We start from the raw sequence: 22010 nt of genomic DNA, 5'->3' as shown, positions 1-22010 counted from the left end.
GAACAGAGCCATAAAACGTGTATTGTGGTATATTCAAGTAGAAGAAAAGAAAAAAAGAGCTTCATCACCAACCTGGGGGAAATTTAGAAAGAAATGATTGGGTCTCAGGTTGGCTTGTTTTTTTACTCCCCAGCCTTGAGAGAGAAGGAAAAATAACATGTTGCTGCTCAAAGTGAAGGGCTCTGCTGGCCATCAGTGGCTCACACGTGTGCTCCTAGGTAAGCCCCAGGACTGACAAACAACACTCATAAAGGGCTTTATCCCCTAGCACCCAGCATCATGGAGAAACTTGTTAGAAAAACAGAGCCTCAGGCCTCAGCCCCAGCCTATCTCACCAGAACTGCCAGGGATCAAGACCTGCAGGCGACCTATATTTCTGTATGTGGAGTTTGACAAGCTCTAGACCCATGGTGGAGATGATTTAACATTGGAATCACTGGAGGAACTTGTTAAACTACCGATCCCAGCCCTCAGGTTCTGATTTAGATGCTCAACCTTCCTAAATGATTCCAAATGTGCAGCGAAGGTAGTAAAGCACTCAGAGGCCCCCCTTTTCCGTATGAGAACCTCAGAAGTAACAGCCAATCCTAGTGCTGCTGAAGCAGAATGAATACCCAGAGCTAGCTCCCTGCAGCCCAATAAACCCACAGCTAGCAGCTCCACTTGGGTCAGGAAGCCTGAAGTGAGACCAGGTGTCCTAGCCTTCCTCTTGCGCAGGCGCTCTCGAAACTACACGCTCCTGGGTGAGCAATATGCTGTGGGAGAGCCAACTGTAAGCCTGGAATGTTCTATGACTGCTTGTTGGACTTCGCTTGCAACTAGGAAAGGGTCCTGGTGCTGTGGAAGGTAGTAGAAGGAAAATGATTGTCCCAAACGGGGGCTTCGAACTGGCAAAGCAGACAAACCCAAACAGACCAGACTTGTCAGAAACAACAGCACCCAGTAAAACTCCTGCCATGAGTCAGCTCAGGGGAGGCCCAGCCCCTTCCAGTGAGTCTGATAAAGGATCCTGCCCTGCTGCTGGGCTGGGCTGGGCTGGGCTGCTGCTTCTCCCCAAACCAAGTCTTCACAGCAACTTCCCTTCCCTAGCTGTGTAAAACTTTTTTTTTCCCTCCTTGCGGCTGGAGAGAAGTGTCACATTTTGCTCATTCCCAAGCCTTCTCCCCCACCCCCTCTCAGACACCGACGTGCAGGGGTGAGCACAGGGTGCTGTGCAGCCACCTCTAGCTTCCTCCTCCTCCAAGTTACTTTCAACTCCTCTCCTGGTAAAGCTATGAAGTTCCTCGGGAAGTCCAGGAGCTCGACAGCTGCTTTTCTGCCTGTTTGCTGTCTCTTTTTGAAGATTCTGCAACCAGGGCACAGCCGCCTTTATAACAACCGCTATGCTGGGTAAGTGGAGGGACTTTCATGTGTATGGCTTTCATTTGGATAAAGGGTGGGGGTGCCTAGTCTTCTGCTTTCTTCTGGTTCAGGGTCTCTATGTGAATTTGCAAGCTTTCCTGGTCTTCTCTATAAAATGTACAGTGCTTTTGGCTGAGCTCACTGAGTAAATGTGGACAAGAGTGGCCTCAGCTGTGGACCCTGGGTTGAATGGGATTCAGTCTTTGGAGTAGCCATGCCTAGTATTTGCAGAATTTATCTGAGTTGATTCTGAGGGATGCTGTTATACTGTGTGAATTGTGACCTGAAAATCAAGGCTTCTGATGTAAAATTGTATTCAGGCACAGTGGGTTGAAATTCACCAGTGACTAATTTAAGAACTGAGTGTGATTTTTGTTGTGTAATACTTGTTAGCCTTCAGAGCAGTTGATAAAGATTTTTTTTCAGATCTGAACAGTACAAATAATTCAATTCAAAAATAAATAGAAGTAGCCAGCTGTAAACTCTGGGTATTTGTCTGAAGGCAAAGCAACAATTGGTCCCCCTTCCCCATAGGTTTGCAAGTTTTGCAATGCGGCTTTCTTATGGAAGCCCAGAGCTGGGTATAAAGAAGTACATTGCTATGCATGCTCTTATTATCCCAAGGCTTACTGTGGTATAGACAGCATATGTGTGACTCAGCTTTGCAGGGGGTCATTGTTTGAATCTGGAAATTATGGCATGCCTGCATATAGGAGAGGAAGAAACTCAAATAGTTCCTGTAGTTCAACTGCTTCAAAGAGAGAAGGAAAGCCAGTGTCCTTCATATTTTTCAGGAGTTTACTATCTCTCAAGAATCTCCAGCTGAAAAAAGTTTTCATAGTGGTGGGAATTATGACCTGGAAAGTAATCAACATGCTAAAGAAAAGGTTTTTTTTGTAAATAGAAATAATGTGAAAAGTTGATGTGAACCCTGGAAGAGAGAATTGTGTTGTTCCTTCTCTCCCAAAGGATCTGAGCATTGCTTTTTGTGATCCTCTGAATGTGTTCCTAGGAGGGAAATTTAAAAATATATCCTTAATTTTAAAGGATGCAGGCAGCAGGTAGAAGTGTTGGTTGAGGTAAGGGTTGTAGGTGGGAGTATGATCGCCCAATTTTCCTACCCTTGTGTTCTTGGAAGGAATAGAAATGATCTGACATCAGAGGCTTGCTTACCCTTTGGAGTCCTGAACACAGAAGGCGAGACTTTACATCCTGTAATGTATCACTCCCCACCCCCTCCTCCCCTTTGCCAAAACTGACCCTCTTTGTCAATGTGTCAATTAAAGAAGTCCCTTCCTGACTGATTTGTCACATAAGATTGTAGAAAAGTAAATTGTAGCTCTCCTGGCTGATGCTGGGTCATATGATAAACATGTATCCAGAGTGAGATGTGCCCATGAGACATAGGATCTCACTCCTCCACTCAGCTGCAGGCCTGTCCATAATTATTTCAGCGTGTTGCATTCCTCAGTGATAAGTTACTAGGACTGCTCCAGCTGAGCAGGTGTGTGTCTGTCCCTAAATAGCACCTGGCAGAGGACATAGGCCAGTGGCAACGTCTTTGCTATAGCATTTTAAGCATGTGGAGCCCTGCTGGAGGAGACTGAGCCACCTACTCTGTTGTTCTGCACTAAAAGTAATAATTGCCATTTTCTCTTCAGCCACCAGATAATAAGACAGTCCCAAATGTATAAATTACCAGATGCCTGAAAGTTGTAAGGAAAAAATAAATAAGAGGAAATAATGAGAAGCTAAAGAACTGAGCCTTCCCTGTCGATCACAACAGGAGCCTAAGTTCTCTTTCAAGCCAGGAATATTTCTGAGTCTATTCCCCACTGAGAATAGAAGTCTTTAGCTTACTTTCATGAGATGTATGCCATTCCCTTGTTACCAGGAACAGGGATTTGGGAAGTGTCTTTGTCTTAGGAACTACATTTTATGTGTTTACCTGTTTGGGAGCTAGAATCTGATGGGAAGACAGGGTAGTGTTTAGCATTATTTTTGACTAGCAGTTATTTTAAGCTACCCCATGTTTTTATCCTTTAGTTATGTTTCCTTTGTTCATTAAAAAAAATAATTATACTACAAGTCTATTTCTTGCATTCTTGTCAAGATATTTGGTATGTGTTAGTGAATCCAATAATATGTGATTATCATTTTGCAGGACCCTGAGCACAAAAACAATTAGGTCACAACAAAAAACACCAGCATAGCTCCGGAGAGCAGCTAATGAAGTAGATTGTTTTATATGTAATCTAATAACAATTGGATAGGGCCAATTGTGTAATCAGTGTTTAGTAAATAGCAAATTTAAAGATCTCAGGAAACAAAACAAAAATGCATAGAGTGACTTCAGGGAAGATCTAATGGCAAAAGCTAATACCATTTGGAGGTAAATTATACATAAAGGCCCAGCATGGTAGTACTCACCTGCAATCCCATCTACACAGGGGGCAAAGATCTGGATGACTCACAATTAGAAGTCAACTAAGACAAAAATCAAGACTACATCTCAACCAGTTGGGCATGATGGCAAGTACCTGGCATCCCAGAAACAGAGGAGGGATACATAGGTAGGAAGATCAAGGTGCAAAGGCTGGCCTTGAGGGGAAAAAGACTATTAGACTAAAGCAAATAACTAAATGGCTGAGGGCATGGATCAAGTGGTAGATCAATTGCCTGGGCATTAGTATCCTGGTAAACTGAAGCTCTAAATTCAACCCCAATATGCCTAAAACATAAACATTACATCTTTTGAAAGGCCTACAAATACACAGAAAAGAAAGTAAGTTGAGGGCTGGAAATGTGGCTTAGTGAAAGAGTGCTTGCCCAGCATGCATGAAGCCCTGGATTCGATTCCTCAGTACCACATAAACAGAAAAAGCTGGAAGTGGTGCTATGGCTCAAGTGGTAGAGTGCTATCCCTGATCAAAAGAAGCTCAGGGAGAGTGCCCAGGCTCTGAGTTCAAGCCCCAGGACTGGCAAAAAAGAAAAAAAAAGAAGGAAAGTAAGTTGATTTCTTGACTTTCAAATAGCACTCTATCGATAGTCTGCTTTTAGAGGCCATCAGGATCTTCAAATGCCAAATCAACATTTTGGTTGTAATTGAATGACACTCTATGAGTAAGATTTTTACACAAGGCCACAGCACTGTGCGCTTTTCCCCCCCTCTTTCTAGTTTTTCTAGAAATAGATCTAGTATTGTTTTATACTGTGATATCTAACACAAAAAAATGACCTGTGTCATATGATCTATCTGTGTCACAGAGTAGATTTTTTTTAGTGGTAGTAAAAGTGAGGTCTAAGTCAATAAAACACTATAATACTAGTGGTTATCATGGATAGGATTTTGAAAACTATTATTTATTCATGTATTTTTCATAGCCTTCTTTAAGTCAGCCACAGTGTAGCATAAGTCCTCAAGTTCAACTGTCTAGGTATTAATGTCTATTTTCCCACATTTATTAGCTCTATTATCTTGGGCAAGTTCCTTAACTTCTCTAGACCTAAGTCTCCTTATCTAGGACAATAGAGGCAATATTAGAACCTTCTTCAAGTTGTTGCAAGTATTAAAGTAATAGCATGGATATTGAATGGTTCTTGACATTTAATAAGTACTTGGTTGTATGATAAAATAGGTAATGCTTACTAATATGTAATATAAACATTTATGAAATTAATAATTCTGTCAACATGCCTCTAGTATTCTTCCATTTTACACATAAGCTAAAGGAGTTATAGACTGATAGACTCAAGTGCAAGATCACTGTAAGGACACAGTTGGGATTCTTACTCCACTCTTTCTTTTACATTGGATTTTTTATGTATTTTTATTATCTTTAAGTCATTGTACAATGAGGTGTTGATTCAACATACTAATTTATGAATACAAGGCATCTTGACCAATGTCACCCTTTCCATTGTTCTCCCCTCCCCCATCATCTAGCTCTTTCTTTCTTTCTTTCTTTCTTTCTTTCTTTCTTTCTTTCTTTCTTTCTTCCTTTCTTTCTTTCTTCCTTCCTTTCTTTCTTTTTTTGCTGGTCACGGGGTGGGGGTGGGGGGTGCAGAGAGGTGGCTGAATGCCGGGCCTCAACTCTTCAGCTCAAGGCTAGTGCCCTACCACTTGAGCCACAGCACCACTTCTGGCTTTTTTCTGCTTATGTGGTGCTGAGAAAGGCAAGCGCTCTACCACTGAGCCAACTTCCAGCCCAGCTCTTTCTTACTTTACAAACTGTACTCAGTCTGCCACGCATTTAGGCATTTAAAAGCATTACAACTTAGGAAAACCTGAAGGTTTGAATCTCATTTTGGGAATTGATAGTTTCAGGTGAGATTGGTAGTTTTTAACCTGGGTCTCCCCCTTTGGAGGGATGATGAGTCACTGGTGGTAAATATGTATTAGAAAGCCAATAAGTGATAGAAAACAAGATGAGATGAGGAACTTCAGATTATCACACACAAAAAGCATAGCACCAAAATGCCTGTGGACATGTGATCTCATCTATATAAGTATTACTTGAATGCCCATTGGGTGCCAAGAATATTGACAGACAGAGTGAATGCCCTTTGAGGGATATAGTTCAGTCAAGAGAAAAGGCCACACAATGAATGAGTAGACAAGTGTACTGTACATGGACTGAGCCTACTGCCTGGAAGATTGATAGGTGTATTCATGCAAGGGTTAGAAATCCCCCATGGGGCTGGCCAATTTTCACCTTCTAGCCCTGCTGTGTCTCAACTGGTGGCGCAAAGACACATGGTTTCCCCCTGTGTTTTTGCTGCTTCTTAGGTCTTGAAGTGACTGGTTTAAGAATCCACTTGCTGAGGTCCTCTGGATTCAACTTTCCTCATTCAAATCCACACTTTTGGCAGAGGGGCAGATGGGTGGGGTGGAGAGGGGGGTTAAATATTTTTTAATTGTTAAGATACTGTACAGAGTGGTTATAGTTACATGAGTAAGGTAATTAGTACAGCCCACACTTATTAAAGTGACCTGTCATGTTCAATGACATTTCTTCCCCTTCTCTTTTCATTCCTGGGGGAGCAGCTCTGACAATGAACCTCACCCCCAGGCCTGTACATATGTGCATGACTGGCTATAGCAGGCAGACCAACAGACTGACTGACAAACAGCTGGTACATCTCAAGGAGCCAGTGTCTGGAATCCTCTCCACTACCAAGCATACATCTCTACTTGAGTACTTGTCCACTAAGCTCACTTGGGCATCTGCAAAATCAAAACATAGGAATTCAGAGAAGCAGATCTAAAGAAAACAAGGCTTTTTTTTTTTTGTCCGTCATGGGGCTTGAACTCTGGGCCTGGGTGCTCTCCCTCAACTCTTCAGCTCAAGGCTAGCGCTCTACCCCTTGAGCCACAGCACCACTTCCGGCTTTTTCTGCTTATGTGGTACTGAGGAATCGAACCCAGGACCTCATGCATGCAAGGCAAGCACTCCACCTCTGAGCCACCTTCCCAGCCCCTCTTATGTCATTTCTGAAGATATCTAATTCTTTCATGAAACATGTCTTATTTGTGCTTTTCTTTCCTTGGAATGGAGACTGACCACACTAGGACTTCTTTATCTCAATTTGAGTAAAGATCATTTTCTCCCAATAGATCTGCTTTCTCTGAGATTTAAGATACTGTCTTGTTCAGAGGTCTATCCTGGCCCCTTGGCTCTCTGGCTCCCTGGCTCCACCCACTCCAGATTCTTCTGCATTGTTTTTGAAACCTCCTTAATCAAACTCTGGTTTCCTGCTGCTTTTCTATGATCTTCATCCATGAGACTCCTATCTAATTGAGTCAGAGAAGTCCTCACTCATGATAACGGCCTAAAGCAAGAAAGAAATAGCTCAGCTCACGCATTCAAATGTGTGCTTTCTAAATGTTTGGGGAATTAACTGTTAAGAGTGTGGGGTGTGTTCTAAGTCACCTTTGTTGTTTCCCAGTACTAGGCAGTCATTCTTCCCAACTGAAGCCCTATCTCCAGCCCCTTCTTTCCATTGGTTATTTTCAAGGTAGGATTTGGCTTTAAGCCCAGTTTACCTGGATTGTAATCCTCCTATTTGTGTTTCACAGGATTGCTGAGGGAGCTACTGCTTCCAGGATTTGTGCTGCTTCTATAGCTGGGAAAACAGGTGTATTCCACTATGCCTATCATAAACATTCATGTTTGAGCTGGCCTCAAACCCAACACATATATCCCCATCTCAGCCCCACAAGTAGCTAGGATTACAGTCTTGAGCCACTGTACTTGGCTCTAAGATCAAATTTGAACCTTTCTCCTGCAAGCATGTGGTTAATGTAATAATTAATAATTGTGCTGCATGCCTTTTTTGTTTGTTTGTTTTTGTTGTTGTTCATGGGGCTTGAACTCTGGGCCAGGGCACTGTCCCCCAGCTCTTTAGCTCAAGGCAAGTGCTCTACCACTTGAGCCATAGCACCACTTGTCATTTTCTGATGGTTTATTGGAGATAAGAGTCTCAGGGACTTTTCTGCCCAGGCTGGCTTTGAACCACGATCCTCAGATCTCAGCCTCCTGAGTAGCTAGAATTACAGGCATGAGCTACACCTGGTCTTGTCCTGCATTGTTTGAAAGTTCTTGTTAGCACTTGCTCTCTATTAATGGTAGAATATTTTTAGTTTTCCTTATATGCTAAAAGTGCTGATATTTATCAGCTGGTTACAACAAAGACTTTCTCCCTTCCTATACATTCTATGTGTTAGAGCCTTATGCTTAGCTTGTGAATGTAATGCTTTGGCTCTCTTCCCCTCTGACCTGAACCTACAGGCAGAATGCACTCCATAGGGATCAGTACTCTGCCTGCTCACTGAGCTAGTGGAAAGTTTTCCAAATGCTTTTGGACCACTTTCTCCTTAGAACTCAATCTGATCATGGAAACTTTACTTTGTGGCACTTTATGGCACCAATGGCACAATCACTTCCATCCCCTGAAAAGCAACAGAAGATTGTTAATGTTTCATAACTTCACAGCTTATGTTACACAAGCTACAAAGGCATGCTATGTTTTTCGGTCTTTTTAAATGGAATGAATGGACAGAAAATAACAAGTCTTTTGGAGACTTGCTTTAACATCTTTATTATGATCAACAGATAAGTGGTTTATTAGATTAGAATTTGCCTTGCTGAATAAAATGTCTTTCTGCGCTGCCTATAGGCATACGCAGTTTCTTTATGGTACAGTGGAATAAAGAGTGCTGTTGGATTGTTTGCTTTTTCTTTGTTTATTTGTGCTTTTATAGGAACCCCTTAACTAAAGAAATCCATTTCTCAGTCACATAAAACTCCAGAATAGTTATGACTAACTGGCAGTGCCAGAGAGCCAGGCTCCCTGTTGGCCCGGAGCTTTGCCATTCTCCTCCAAACTAGAGTCTTTTGTCCCTCATAGTTTAGCTTCAGGAAAGTGGGAAAAAAGATTATAGTCCACAAGTTCAAACATAACGTCCTTCCTATGGGTTAGAATTACTCAGATGGGCTGTGAGGCAGGAGAGGCTCCGAAATAAGGTTACTAAGCCAAAGGCCCAATCTGAAAGAACATACGAGCTCTCATCAGTCACATGGACATCTAGTGACTTCCAACCCATTCCACTTGGTTCTCCGGAAAGAACAATCCTTCCAGATGCACTTTAGAAGTTTACACTACAAGATGGTACAATGTGTGCATTTTTTAATAAATGATGGTTTTAAGCCATAGAATGTCAGAACTTGAGACAAACCATAGACTAATCCCTTTGCTGAATATCCGGGGAAGGAGAACTCTCCAAGGCAGAAGGATTTGCAGAGCTAGTCACGGAGTTAGGACTAAATGCTCAGGTCAGTGGAGTTCATGATGCTCTTAACAGTTGATCCTACTGCCTTTGGTGAATCTAAAAATTATCTTCCCCTTTCCTATTCCTGAGAATTGTTGGGGATGGAGTCAATTGACTTGACAAGGCTGAGAAGTGTTTAATGAGGGCAGATTTCATTTCTTTACTATAAATATTTGTAGGGTGTCTGTCTGCTTTCTACTGGTCTGGGACTGCAGAGATGAAAGAGCAGTCCATGGGTACAATGTAATGAGTAACCAGGCAAGTAAACAAACAATTCCCACTCGAGGATCCTGTGCCCACAGAGAAAACTCTTGGCATTGGGCATCTGAAGGAGGGGAGAAGGCTGTGAACTGTGTCTTAAAGTACAAAGAAGAATTTGAATTAGTTATTAAATGTGCCAAGTATTTTGCATTTTTTTTCTTTTAAATGGTAGGTACTGAAAGGATCTAACCTGATTAGATTAAGACTTTCCAGACACAGGGAATATATTGGAACACAGAACTACAAGTGAGAAAGTATGGTCAAGTCTAGACAATCATAGCATGGCAAAAATAGAAGGTAATTTCTCATTCTGAGTGCAGGGAGAGGTGTAAGGCTGCAGATATACCTAAGGGCATACTTTGTGTCCCGTAGCCCACAGTTCTGATGACTCAAACACAATAGGATATAAATGAAGAATATAAGCAGGAAATTTAGGTAATTACATTTTTTTAAAAATAAACTTTTCTCTGAAATATCTGATGTGGGAAGACTTGATCACTGATGTAGGTGGCAAAATTTCTGGGGTATTATGGAAATAACAATAATACAAGTTTACAATTGCAACAGAAGAGAATCAACTATAGAAATATTCAGAAATCGATTTTTTCTCATTTTCACAATTAGATAATCAAATACTGAGAGGAGAAAGGAAATACTATGAATTCTTGGAAATGCATATAACTAGACTGAGTTCTTTGTCAATCACTTGGATACACAGGTCTGAAGAACAACAACAACAACAAATCCAGCCTGTGAAATATACTTCAGTGGCTGATTTCTTGAAACTTTGAGTACAGTACTAGGTCCATACAGAGAATGGAGAGGGAATATCCAGGGAACAAACCACCAGAAAAGTCTAGAAAGAGGTCCAGAAAATGATGGTTAAAGGAAATAAGAGTTCCAAAAAAGGAAGGTCCTTTACCTAAATTATTACAAAGTGGTCCCATTGGTTTTCCATGAAATCACTTATGATATCAATGAGGGCACTTTTTTGTGTGTGGAGTAGTGAGCTTTAGGCAATTGAGGATTGAATGGTTGTGAAGAAATGAATTCCTGAGCATAGATCATAATTTCAAGAAGCTTATCTATGAAAAAATAAAACAGATGAATGCCACGGTAGGCATTAACTAGCTTGACTTGAAGTAGGGGGTTGCTATTTTGCTTTTTGCTTAAGATAAGAATAATGTGCTTATATTTTATGTGGTAGAATATATAAGAACGAAACTGTAGATAAAGAAGAAACTAAGGGAAAAGAGATAGAATTAAATCTCTGAAGAGACAAATACTGGCTGGTCTAGTTTCTCTCTATAAGGCAGGGAGTAAGGTCCTGATTAAAGCAGGGAGGATTTAGATTTAACATGTTTCTGAGGGAAATGAATTGTTTGTTTTCCAGTCCTGGGGCTTGAACTCAGGGTCTGGCTGCTCCAGTTCTAGTTTTTGCTAGTTAGTTGGAAATGAGAGTCTTGCAGATTATCCTGGTCAGGCTGGCTTTAAAACACAGATCTCAGCACCCAGCCTGCTGAGTAAGTAGGATTACAGGTGTGAGTCACCAGCACCTGGATGAGTCCTGGCTTTTATAAAGATCAAAGTGTTAACTGAGCTTCCAGCTGAAAGTTAAGATGATAAATTTATAATGGAAACATGAGCCCAGCTCTGTGACTTCTTTTTCTTCTGTTGGACCATTCCATGATCTAGACCATGCTGGATGTAACTTGCCTCATGAACCCTCATCATTGAGTCTATTATATCTTCACAGAAGAATAAAGACATATCTTTATGCTCATGGGAAGTGACAAAGCAAATTGAGAGATTAGTGTTAGCCACCTTCCCAGACCTAATCTGTTCTTTGACTTACTATTTTTCTGTGCCAGGGAGATTATCCTTTCAACACAGATCTGGCTCCTTTTGTCAGCAAACAAATGGAGAACAAGAAGAGAAAGGTCAAGATTTTTCTTCTCTGTATTCTTCATGTCTTTAGGGCCACAGCCTGACGGTAGCTGCTGTTGCTCCACTTCTGCTAAGCAGTCTTCTTCCAAGGGCAAGTTCTTCCTAACCTGGAGAGTTAATTCCTTTCCTTCCTTTGTCCCTTCAGACCCAGGGATCACTAATCTCTGGATGCTTCAGCATCTCGGTTTGTCTGCTCACCACATCTGTCAATAGCCCCTTTATTAAATCCTCTTTAATTGAACTATTTGAGCAGAATCCTATTTCTGCTGGGATCCTGACTGATAGAGAAACCCATGTAGAATTGAAAGCACAAAGAATACACATCTAACTCTGAGGATTTGTGCTAGAGTGACTTTGGGGGCTCTGAAATGAAATGAAAAAAAAAGGGCAGAAATGTAATAGCTTTGGAAGAAAGAAAAGGAAAATGCTACCACTAGTGTGTATTTCTGTAGCATGGAATGAAATTGCAAATACCTTGTAAACCAAAATATAATACCAGGGATTATATCAGGTAGATGATTATGCTAATATTCACTGGGAAGGCCCTCATGTAGATATATTATATTGCAAAATTGACAATTTCTATTGCCTTTTATCTTCCTAGGAATTAATTAAAAGATTGTGAAATGTCTTAGTTGCTTCTGAGCCAAATAAATGATGTTCTCTCTCCTTTCAGAGACCAGGAGGTACCTTCTCTCTGTCCATCCTCCCTCTTTCTACACACACCGTCTAATGAGCACACTCTGACCATCCATCATTACTTATCCCCCACTGGGGCTAAGCATCTTTCAAAGTAGCTGGGACAGGCATTGTCTTGCAGGGAGACTAGTCATCTCCGCCTCCAGGGGTCATATGTTTTAATTCAATTTAAATGAGAGAGAAAGAGAAACAGAGACAGTGACAAAGGGAGGAAATGAACACATGAACAAGAATTTTAAGCAAACAAAAATGCCAATTTGTTCTGTGAACACACCATCTCCCTGCTTTTGCTCTTTGTATCTTTGTTCCTAACACACTCATACCGTATTTTTTGTTGACATTTCAGTCTTGCATTACTGCTGGAAGGTGGGATTTCTAGAAATGGGATTTCTAGAGTGTTACACCTTTAGCAGCAGGTGACACCCTGGTCTGTGTTTGCAAGTACAGATCTGTACTCATTTGCTTGTGTGATTTCATCCATATATATATATATATATATATATATATACATACATGTGTGTGTGTGTGTGTGTGTGTGTGTGTGTATAGGGAAGTCATGGGGTTTGAACTCTGGGCCTGGGCACTGTCCTTGACCTTTTCAGCTCAAGGCTAGTGCGCTAGCACTTGAGCCACAATGCCACTTCCTGTTTTCTGAGTGGTTTATTGGAGATAAGAGTCTCATGGACTTTCCTGACCAGGCTGGCTTTGAACTCTGATTCTCAGATCTCAGCCTCCTGAGTAGCTAGGATTACAGGAGTGAGCCACCGGCATCTGGCCTCATCCACATTTTTTGTTTCCTCCATTTTCCTTTCAAAGTGTCTCATCTCTACCAGACTAATTCATGAATCACTTAGATGTCTACGAAATTCATTCAGGTTTTTGTGACTACAATAAGGAGACAAGATTTATAAAATATGGCTGGGGTCTTCTATCTGCTGTGTACACATGGGATATCTGATGATAACAGGACATTTGGCATCAGATTCCTAAACATCTTGGAGGTTGGGTGTGGTTGAGATAAGCCTATGGAGCAGTTAGGATAATTTTTTTCAGCAGTACATTCTAAGTCACTGACTTCCATGGAAGAAGGCACATATGGAAGAATGCAATTCCTCCTCATCTTTCAGACTTCTTCATGGAAGCAGAGAGTGACTGTAAGTGATGAATAGAAAATCATGTTACTGTAACATCTGATAGGAAAACCACTTTAGTATTTCAGAGACAAATAAACATAGTGGTTTTCTTTCCTTTTCCATAGGCGCCTAGTTTTCTGATACAGTGGTTATACTTTCTCCACACATTCATTCTAAAGGTCTCCTTTCAGCCCCTCCCCATCCTAAATCCTTCCTTTCTCTCACTTCTGACCCCAGACTTTTTACTAGCAGGGACACAGAAAGGTGTCTGTATTGATAAAACCGCAGCATCTAAGTCATTTGCTCTGAGCCATCTCTGCTTTCATCCTTTCTGCCATACTAGAGAGGCCCCTTATCTCCCACTCTTCTTTCCAAAGCAATCTCTTATCCATTTATTCAGCATTACTGATTAAGTGCCTGCCATTAGCCCAATACCTTTAAGGGTCTAGCAATGCAGGAACTTAGGTACTAGGAAATTAGCCCTGCCTTAGGTACTTGTGAATTAAACATCCTCTTGTGGGATTTACATTCTAATAGGATGATGGGAAATTAATAAACCATAGTGTTGAATCCTGATAAGTGCTATGGAGAGAGATAAAGTGCATGCGCTGATAAAGAGTGTCAGGAGAGTTGGTGGGAGGAATAAATAAAGGAAAGCAAGAATTGTGGGGCTAACTGAAGGTAGAACTTTCTAGGTGTAAGAATCAGTCAGGGAGGCAAGAGCCTCTGGCATGACCTTGAACAGTGAGTTTCAGACAGGCAACTTCACTACCATCTGGGAACTTGTTTGAAATGCAAAATACTTCTCCTGCCTCCTCTTCCTTCCTAATCAAAATGCGAGGGGTGGGTTTTAACACACCCTCCCTGTGCTGGAGAATCACATAGAGAGCCTGCACCAAGGTGAAGGGACCTGAACCTTTACTGAGGCTTCCGTTCCTATGGGCCCTTCCAGATACAGATCCATTGCCTTTCTCTTATCACTATAATTGTGGAAAATCACATGTAGCTCTCTTCTTCTGTGTTTGTGTCTATGAAGTACATTTTTGGAAGTTCTTCCCATTCCACATATGCTCACCTCTCATGAACCAGTTCAAACTCTACCTTCTCCAGCAAGCCAGGTCCCAGATGCCATCGATCAACCACAATTGTGCCCTCCTCTGAGATCCCACACCACTCTCTGTCATTTGTAATTGTCATTATCCTGCTTGGTACCACAATTTGTGGCTGTCCTATCTATCCTGTCAGGTGGTAAGCCAGTTGAGAATGAGATGCTGTTGCCTTATTCTTATTGATATTCTTACAATCTCTGAACAGTTCTTGGCATATTCAGTAAAAGTCTGGGCTAGATGGAACAAAGGAAAGAGGAGGAAAGAGAAGAAAGATTAAAAAATCAAGGGTAGAATAGAGAAGGAAACAAAGAAACTTGGGGTCAAATTGCTGCCACTTACAGGCAATTTTTTTGCCAGATTAGACTTTCTCAATGACCATCAATGGGGACTAGAAAACCCTAGTCCCTAACAGTTTCAGGAGCAATGTGGGAAGCCCAGAGCTGCCCCTGTATGATCTGTGGGATATTCTCACACTCTGGCAATCAGTTTTTCATGGTGCCATGCATCTTTTCTATCACTCACATTCTTGGCTAAATCCCATCTTATATATTTTACTTATAAAAGCTCTTAAAATCACTTTATACAACCTCTGCATTGAAGAAGACATGACTAAGCCTAAACCACTGTTTTCTGGATGGTGTTAAACTGAGTACCCTCTGGTCAATATGTTTATTAGCCATTCATTGCCTTTAACCAAGTGGAAAGAAGTGCTCCTTGCTTTTTCTCTCATTTCCTTTTATGATCATTTTTGTTTTATCCTACAAGGAGTAAATATGAGTGCATCTTAGACTATTGCTAGCTTCTCAATCCGTCCTCTTTGGTATAATAGTCTCTCCGCTTTTTTATTTTCACAAACCAAAGGCCATTTGATTTGTTTCTTAGAATTTTATTAGCCATGTTGTTCCTTTTGCTCATCCTTTTCTATTTCTTTATATGCCTTGACTTGGTGTTAAAAACATACAAACAAAAAAAGGAACCAGATTGCTTGCAAATTCCTACACTCAGCTCCATGTTAACTCTAGGTACCACAGAAATAGTGACCATAGAAAGTATAGGCAGGCTTCTTTCCAAATAAAATAACAATTAAAAAACTGAACCCAAAGAATAGATCATAGGTCTATGTGGTACACAATCTTCAGACATTTTCTGATTGGAGCTCACCATGCTTTCCATGATCACAGCCCAGCATTAGGAAAATGCAGACATGTGTAAAAGCAGTTGTTTCCTATGAGAAAGGTTTAAAAGGAGGAAAGGATGGGAGAAAAGGGTTTAAGGTTGAGTGGAGCACAATGGCCATGGGCTTGGTTTATTCCCCCAAAGGGCCTGGTTTTGAGTGCTTTGGGTATGCTGGATGTGAGAAAGTGCTGAAGACTGGGTGACAGTCCAGAGAAGGCCAGGGAATTTAGTCCTCTTCCCATGTACCATTCCCTGTGTCTCTCTTCTGTCTGCTACTCATCTGTATCTTTTGTAGTAAATGGAGACAGATGAAGGAAGTGCTTTCCCAAGTTCCGTGATACTTCCTAGCAAATGAAAGAACCTGAAGAAGCAGTAATGGGACAGCCTAGCTTCTAGCCAGTGAGCAGCTCCAAGCACCTGCTCTTGCTGTGCTTGTGGTATGTGGTGCACCTAAAGCCATGTCAAACTTGTATTCGAAGATATTTAGCTTGTGTAAATGAGGACTGCATCACAAAGGAGAGTTCTCTACATGAGAAAACAGGGACTTCCCCCGCCTACAGCATATCCTCTGATTTCAAACCATAGAAATGGCCCATTTGAGGCCAGTAAGACTAGCGCACCCTAAGTCACATGGCTTTCTTCATCTAACATTAAGAATAATGAAGTTAATGGACTCACACAAGAATTCCCATCTCCTCTATTTTCTGTATTTGCTTTATCAGACTCTGAGCTGGACTTAGATTGGGCTAGCCATTAGTACAAGCTGATAATCATTTTCTTGCGTAGCTCCTTAAAAAAAATTTTATTGTTAAGATGATGTACAAAAAAACCCAAACCAAAACAAAAAGATAACGTACAGAAGAGTTACAGTTACATAAGTAAGGTAATGAGTACATTTCTTTTTTTGGGGGGGGGGTCCGGTCGTGGGACCTGAACTCTGGGCCTGGGCGCTGTCCCTCAGCTCTTCAGCTCAAGGCTAGCGTTCTACCACTTGAGCCACAGCGCCACTTCCAGCTTTTTTCTTTTTGCTTATGTGGTGCTGAGGAATCGAACCCAGGGCCTCAGGCATGCAAGGCAAGTGCTCTACCACTGAACCACCTTCCCAGCCCATGAGTACATTTCTTTTTGAACAGTGTTACCTGCTCCCTCATTTTCTCCCACTTCCCCTCTTCCTGATTCCCTCCCCCCACAACACAGTGTTTAGTGAGTATCACTGTTCCATTGGTTCACCCTTTGTCCCATGTTTCTGTGATTCCCCTTCTCTTCCACAAACCAGATAAAGTTACATACAGGACAAAGGGTACAGAAATAAAAAAACAGTGACAACAGTGCATAAACCAAAGGAAAAGAAAAAGAAAGAAGAATTAACTGTAAACAGTACATTATAAAAACCTCTTGTTTCCATTTCTTGGAGCATTTACCCAAATGACCACAAATAAGACCACATTAAACTTATCAGCACAACCATGTTCATTGCAGCATTATTTACCATAGCTAAGATATGGAACCAACCCAGATGCCTCTCAGTAGATGAATGGATCAAGAAAATGTGGTGTGTGTGTGTGTGTGTGTGTGTGTGTGTGTGTGTGTGTGTGTGTAATGAATTCGATGCTTCCATTAGAAAGAATGACATTGACTCATTTGTAAGGAAATGGAAAGAATTTGAAAAAATTGTATTAAGCAAAGCAAATCAGACCAAAGAAACACAGCTGCAAGGTTTCCCTCATTTGTAATAACTAGAATATGTCTATGATATTATTAGCAGAGGAGCACAGTAGCTCAATAGCTAGGAGCATATGAGCATATAAAATGAAGCTTATCTTCTATAGCTCTTATTTCTAAGCATCATTTAACTTTCTCCTAACTTCTCATCATGCTCCACAGTAGCACTTGTCTTCTTTTTTTTTTCCAGTCCTGGGGCTTGAACTCAGGCACTGTCCCTGGGCACTGTCCCTGAGCTTCATTTGCTCAAGGCTAGCACTCTACTACTTGAGCCACAGTGCCACTTCTGGGCTTTTTCTGTTTATGTGTTAATGAGCAATCAAACCCAGGACTTTCATGCATGCTAGACAAGCACTCTACCACTAAGTCACTTTTCCAGCCCAGCACTTGTCATTTTGACAGTACTTACTTGTTTTTTTTTTGTTTGTTTGTTTATTTAGTCGGTTGTGGGGCTTGAACTCGGGGCCTGGGCACTGTCCCTCAGCTCTTCAGCTCAATGCTAGCGCTCTACCACTTGAGACATAATGCCACTTCCAGCTTTTTCTGCTTATGTGGTGTTAAATTGAACACAAGGCCTCATGAATGCAAGGCAAGCAAACTACCACTGAGCCACCTTCCCAGCCCATTTGTTTATTTTTACTGATGAAACTGTGCTCATTTGATTCTTCCTTAAGTCTACTCTTCACAAAAATTGACAGCCACCTCTATGTTTTATCACTCAGTTTTCCACTGAGGCTGAACCACAGTAAATTGCCAATATTTGTTTATTTTTTAACCTAAAATAAACAAATAAAATAAATAAAAATAAAAAAATAAAATAAAAGCAAGTTTAAAAGTCCAGGAGTGGAAGTGATAGAAGAATGCAAGCCTTAGCAAAAAACAAACAAGCAAACAAACAAAAAACCACCTCCAAATCCTCAGGGACAATGTGTAGGCCCTGAGTTCAAGCCCCAGGACTGGAACAAGAAACAATAACAATAATAACAGCAAGTACACATGGCTCAATACTATCACCTTTTTAGCTGGTATGAAGACTTTTCTGGCTGTAGAAACACGAGCAGATGATATGCAGATTTTTTTTCATTAAAGTATCAAAGCTCTATCAAGTTTACAGAATATTTTGCCAGAACTACTCAAATTTAAATGTGCAAATGGAACTAGTGGGAGAGAAACCTGAGACTCTGCATTTCCTGTATGTTCCCAGATGGTGCAAACACTATGGCTCACAGAGAAGCTTTGACTAGCAGCCAGTTATCCTCTGGCTGGATGAGGAGTCACATGTGTTAGGTTTTTGCTTTATTTGTGCTACTTTAATGAGCCCTTCTTTCTGTGCCTGGCTTTTTGTAAATGTCCAGGGATTAAATTAGGAGAGCCATCTCTTCCACATTCTGTGTCTATGATCTTCCAGGGCAGATGTGATTAGAGATGCATGTGACTAGAGAATCCACACAGGGTAAAGGGTAGGAGCACCCTCTTTATTCTCACATTGCTTGTGGCACATCCCAGATCGGACCCACACTTATTAGCAATGGGAACTTGGAGAGATCTAAAACCAAATTTCTCTGTGCCTCAGTTTATCCCTCTGTAAAACAGAACTAATATTGAATTAGTTCCTATATATAGCATGTATAGGACAAGCAGAGAAGTGGCACATATAAACTTCATAAATAGGGCTGGGAAGGTGGCTCAGTGGTAGAGCGCTTGTCTTGCATGCATGAGGCCCTGGGTTCGATTCCTCAGCACCACATAAGCAAAAAGAAAAAAAAGCCGCAAGTGGCGCTGTGGCTCAAGTGGTAGAGCGCTAGCCTTGAGCTGAAGAGCTGAGGGACAGCGCCCAGGCGCAGAGTTCAGGCCCCACGACCAGGCCAAAAAAAACTCCAAAAAAACTTCATAAATATAAACTGCTTGGTTATAATGTTTTCTACAAGTTTTGTTTTTGACAAGTTTACTAAGGGAATTATCTGAAATATAAACAAGGATTTAGGATGTATGTAAAGATGTTTGTTCTACTAGAACCTGGGATGTAGCCTATAGGCACAAAAATGAAAGTTCAGTATTGTGTACATTGCAAATATCTACAAATTATTTTTAATACTTAAGACATAAAAATGGATACAGAAAACAGGAATTAAAGTAGTATCCACCATTGAGGTTGCACTACAATTTGTTGTATATGACATAGTCACTATATCTGGAACTAAGAGCTTTGAAATAATGGATTCGTTATGAGCAGTGATAGCATTACAGATTATCTTTTACATGCCTCCAATATTTTCTCCCCTACTTTGCTAATTCTTCTACATGAACATGAACAACTTTTATATTAAGAAATAAAGTAATTGGGTGGCGAGGCAGGGGGGGGAGGATGGGAAGGGAGGGGTAGGGGAAACAAAGGAGGAGGCTACAATGCTTGATAAGAAATGTACTCATTATCTTGTCCATGTAATTGTAACTCCTCTGTACAGTATTTTCACAATAAAAATAAATTTAAAAAAAGAAATAAAGTAATTTCAAGCATGTGTAAATTGTCCAAAAAAATAAAAAATCAGAAAATTCCTATAGTAAGATTTTTAGCTTTTGGGGTATCTTGTACCAAAACTGTTTTAGGAACATTGCAAATGAGAGTCAGTAAATTTATCCCTATAACAGTCAGAACCAAACTGATGACTGAAAAGAAAATCAGATATGTTCCTTTTAGATTCCTGGGTGAAAATGAGATTGTTGGTATTTCATTGAAGCATTAACTAGCCAATGCAGCTGCTTGGGTGAGTGTCACTTAGACACTAGGGAGATGCTACAACAGAAGAGCAGGGCTCAAGCCTTTCCATTTAGATGAAAACCAGAATCACCAACATCATGCTGACATGTGTGTTTAAGGGGATGGATTTTCAAGTGCATATTCTTCAGTGTTGTCAATGTCATTAGATGCACATTTAGATTTTTGTTTTTAAAGAGGCAGGGGGAAAGCATTTGAAATTACTGCAGGGAGCATCCATTACTCTTTTATTTATACATTACCCTATAACATATTTTTTCCAGCCTGAGCTAGTCCATTATAATTTAAGAAGAAATACAGAAAAAGCATTTGCCAGCAATTTCTTGCACCATCGATTTCTTTTTAAATTTATGGTAACAGTGATCATCAGAACCTTGTCCAGAGTGAATGTCTTTTGATTTGCCAAAGATGAGTAAGATCAAGTTTTTATATTGCTTCTATGGGGCAAGAAAGGGGAGGAAATTTTCTCTGCATATATTTTCTATGGCTGTTTCACTGTTTAATAAAATTCCTCATCCTTAAGTTTTACATGAGTTTGAAGTTCTCTTTTTTTTTTTTTGAAGTTCTCTTTCTTTTTGTTGATATTATCTAGGATCAATGGATATTTGTATTCATTACCTTAAAAACTGTAAGAAAAAACCTTCTGAATAAAAATCTACTTTTCAATTACTTGAAAACCATTTAGAGACAACCTCACCTTTTTTGCTTCTGATTAAATGATGTTGGAAAAGATTACATTTACAGGTAACTATGTGGAAGATTGCAATAACAGTCTGGTTGTTTCTTTCTCATGCTCTATCCCCAAATGATCTCCGAAATGGGATGACCAAGGAAACATCAAATATCTAACATTTATTTTGTCTCACCCTTATCTTAATTTTTTGTATGTTCTGGCAAATTAAATATACGTGTAAATTCAGGCATGGTAGCACACACCTGTCATATCAGCTTCTTGGGATGTAGAAGCAGGACAATCACAAGTCTGAGGCCAGTTAGTGAAATGCTATCTCAAAAGCAAAGTATAAAAGAAAAAAGCTGGTGTTGTGGCTCAAATGGTAGAGCTAGTGTGTAATACAGATAGATAGTAAGATAGATGATTAATAGATAAATGATAAATGGTAGATAAATAGATTGATAGTAACAAAGATATGAGGACTGTGATTTCTCATCATTTTTAGTCATACAGCTTTGAAAATGGAGGTGCTAATAATCTCAAAGGTCTCATTAAGTTAGCCAACACCAGCATATAATGGGACCTATATTCATTTACTTATATTTTTGTTTAACACCTATATGTTCCCAATTGGTTTTAGGTACTGGGAGTATAAAGGGCTAAGAACAAGGAAGACAAAGCCCCTATCCTTATGAAGCCTATAATTTCATAAGGAGGAAAGATAATGCATTTACAAATCATAACTGGACATTCTTATAATAACTATTATATACAAACAAGGAACTATGTTTTTCATTAATTGATTTAATAAATGTTTCATCTACTACACACTTTACACTGTGCCTGGCAGGTCCACAAAAATAGATAAAGTCCTTGCTTTCACTGAATTTACAGTGTAGTCAAGGTAGCAAGGTACAACTGTAATTGGAGTTACAAAGGGGAAGTAGGGCAGAGAGCTGACAGATCAAAAGGAACTGGCTCTCCAAATATGGAGAATGACCAAGAGATGATTCTTTGTCTGGATGTTCTCTGTAAGGCAGGCAAGTGGCCCTTGAATGGTGTTTACTGGGTGTGGCTGTTACAGAAGATGAAAGCCACTGAAAAATGTGCCATCTCCAACTTAGGATAAAGGAGTAAAAGAGGTATGACGCTCCCACGTTGTGGTTTTAATGGGAAATCTGGCTTCATCGTTTACTATCACTTTTATGCATATAGGCCCCTGGACTTGGCAAAGCACATTCACCTGAGTTATCTCCGCAGCTACTCCTCTATCCCTGTGACA

At 40.5% G+C, this 22010-nt stretch overlaps 1 protein-coding gene across 1 annotated transcript in view; it reads left to right on the top strand.

Moving 5' to 3' along the window:
- The first annotated feature begins 1058 nt into the window (after positions 1-1058).
- Cpa6 (carboxypeptidase A6) overlaps positions 1059-22010 on the top strand; it is a 274164-nt gene continuing 253212 nt past the window's right edge. Inside the window, exon 1 of the mRNA XM_013034477.1 lies at positions 1059-1389. Coding sequence (XP_012889931.1) covers positions 1274-1389 — 116 coding nt within the window. The 5' untranslated portion in view covers positions 1059-1273. The remainder of the gene's footprint in view (positions 1390-22010) is intronic.

The sequence above is a fragment of the Dipodomys ordii genome, unplaced genomic scaffold (assembly GCF_000151885.1).
Source record: "Dipodomys ordii isolate 6190 unplaced genomic scaffold, Dord_2.0 Scaffold190, whole genome shotgun sequence".
Classification (NCBI taxonomy): domain Eukaryota; kingdom Metazoa; phylum Chordata; class Mammalia; order Rodentia; family Heteromyidae; genus Dipodomys; species Dipodomys ordii.
This window is presented reverse-complemented; position numbering and strand designations above follow the sequence as displayed.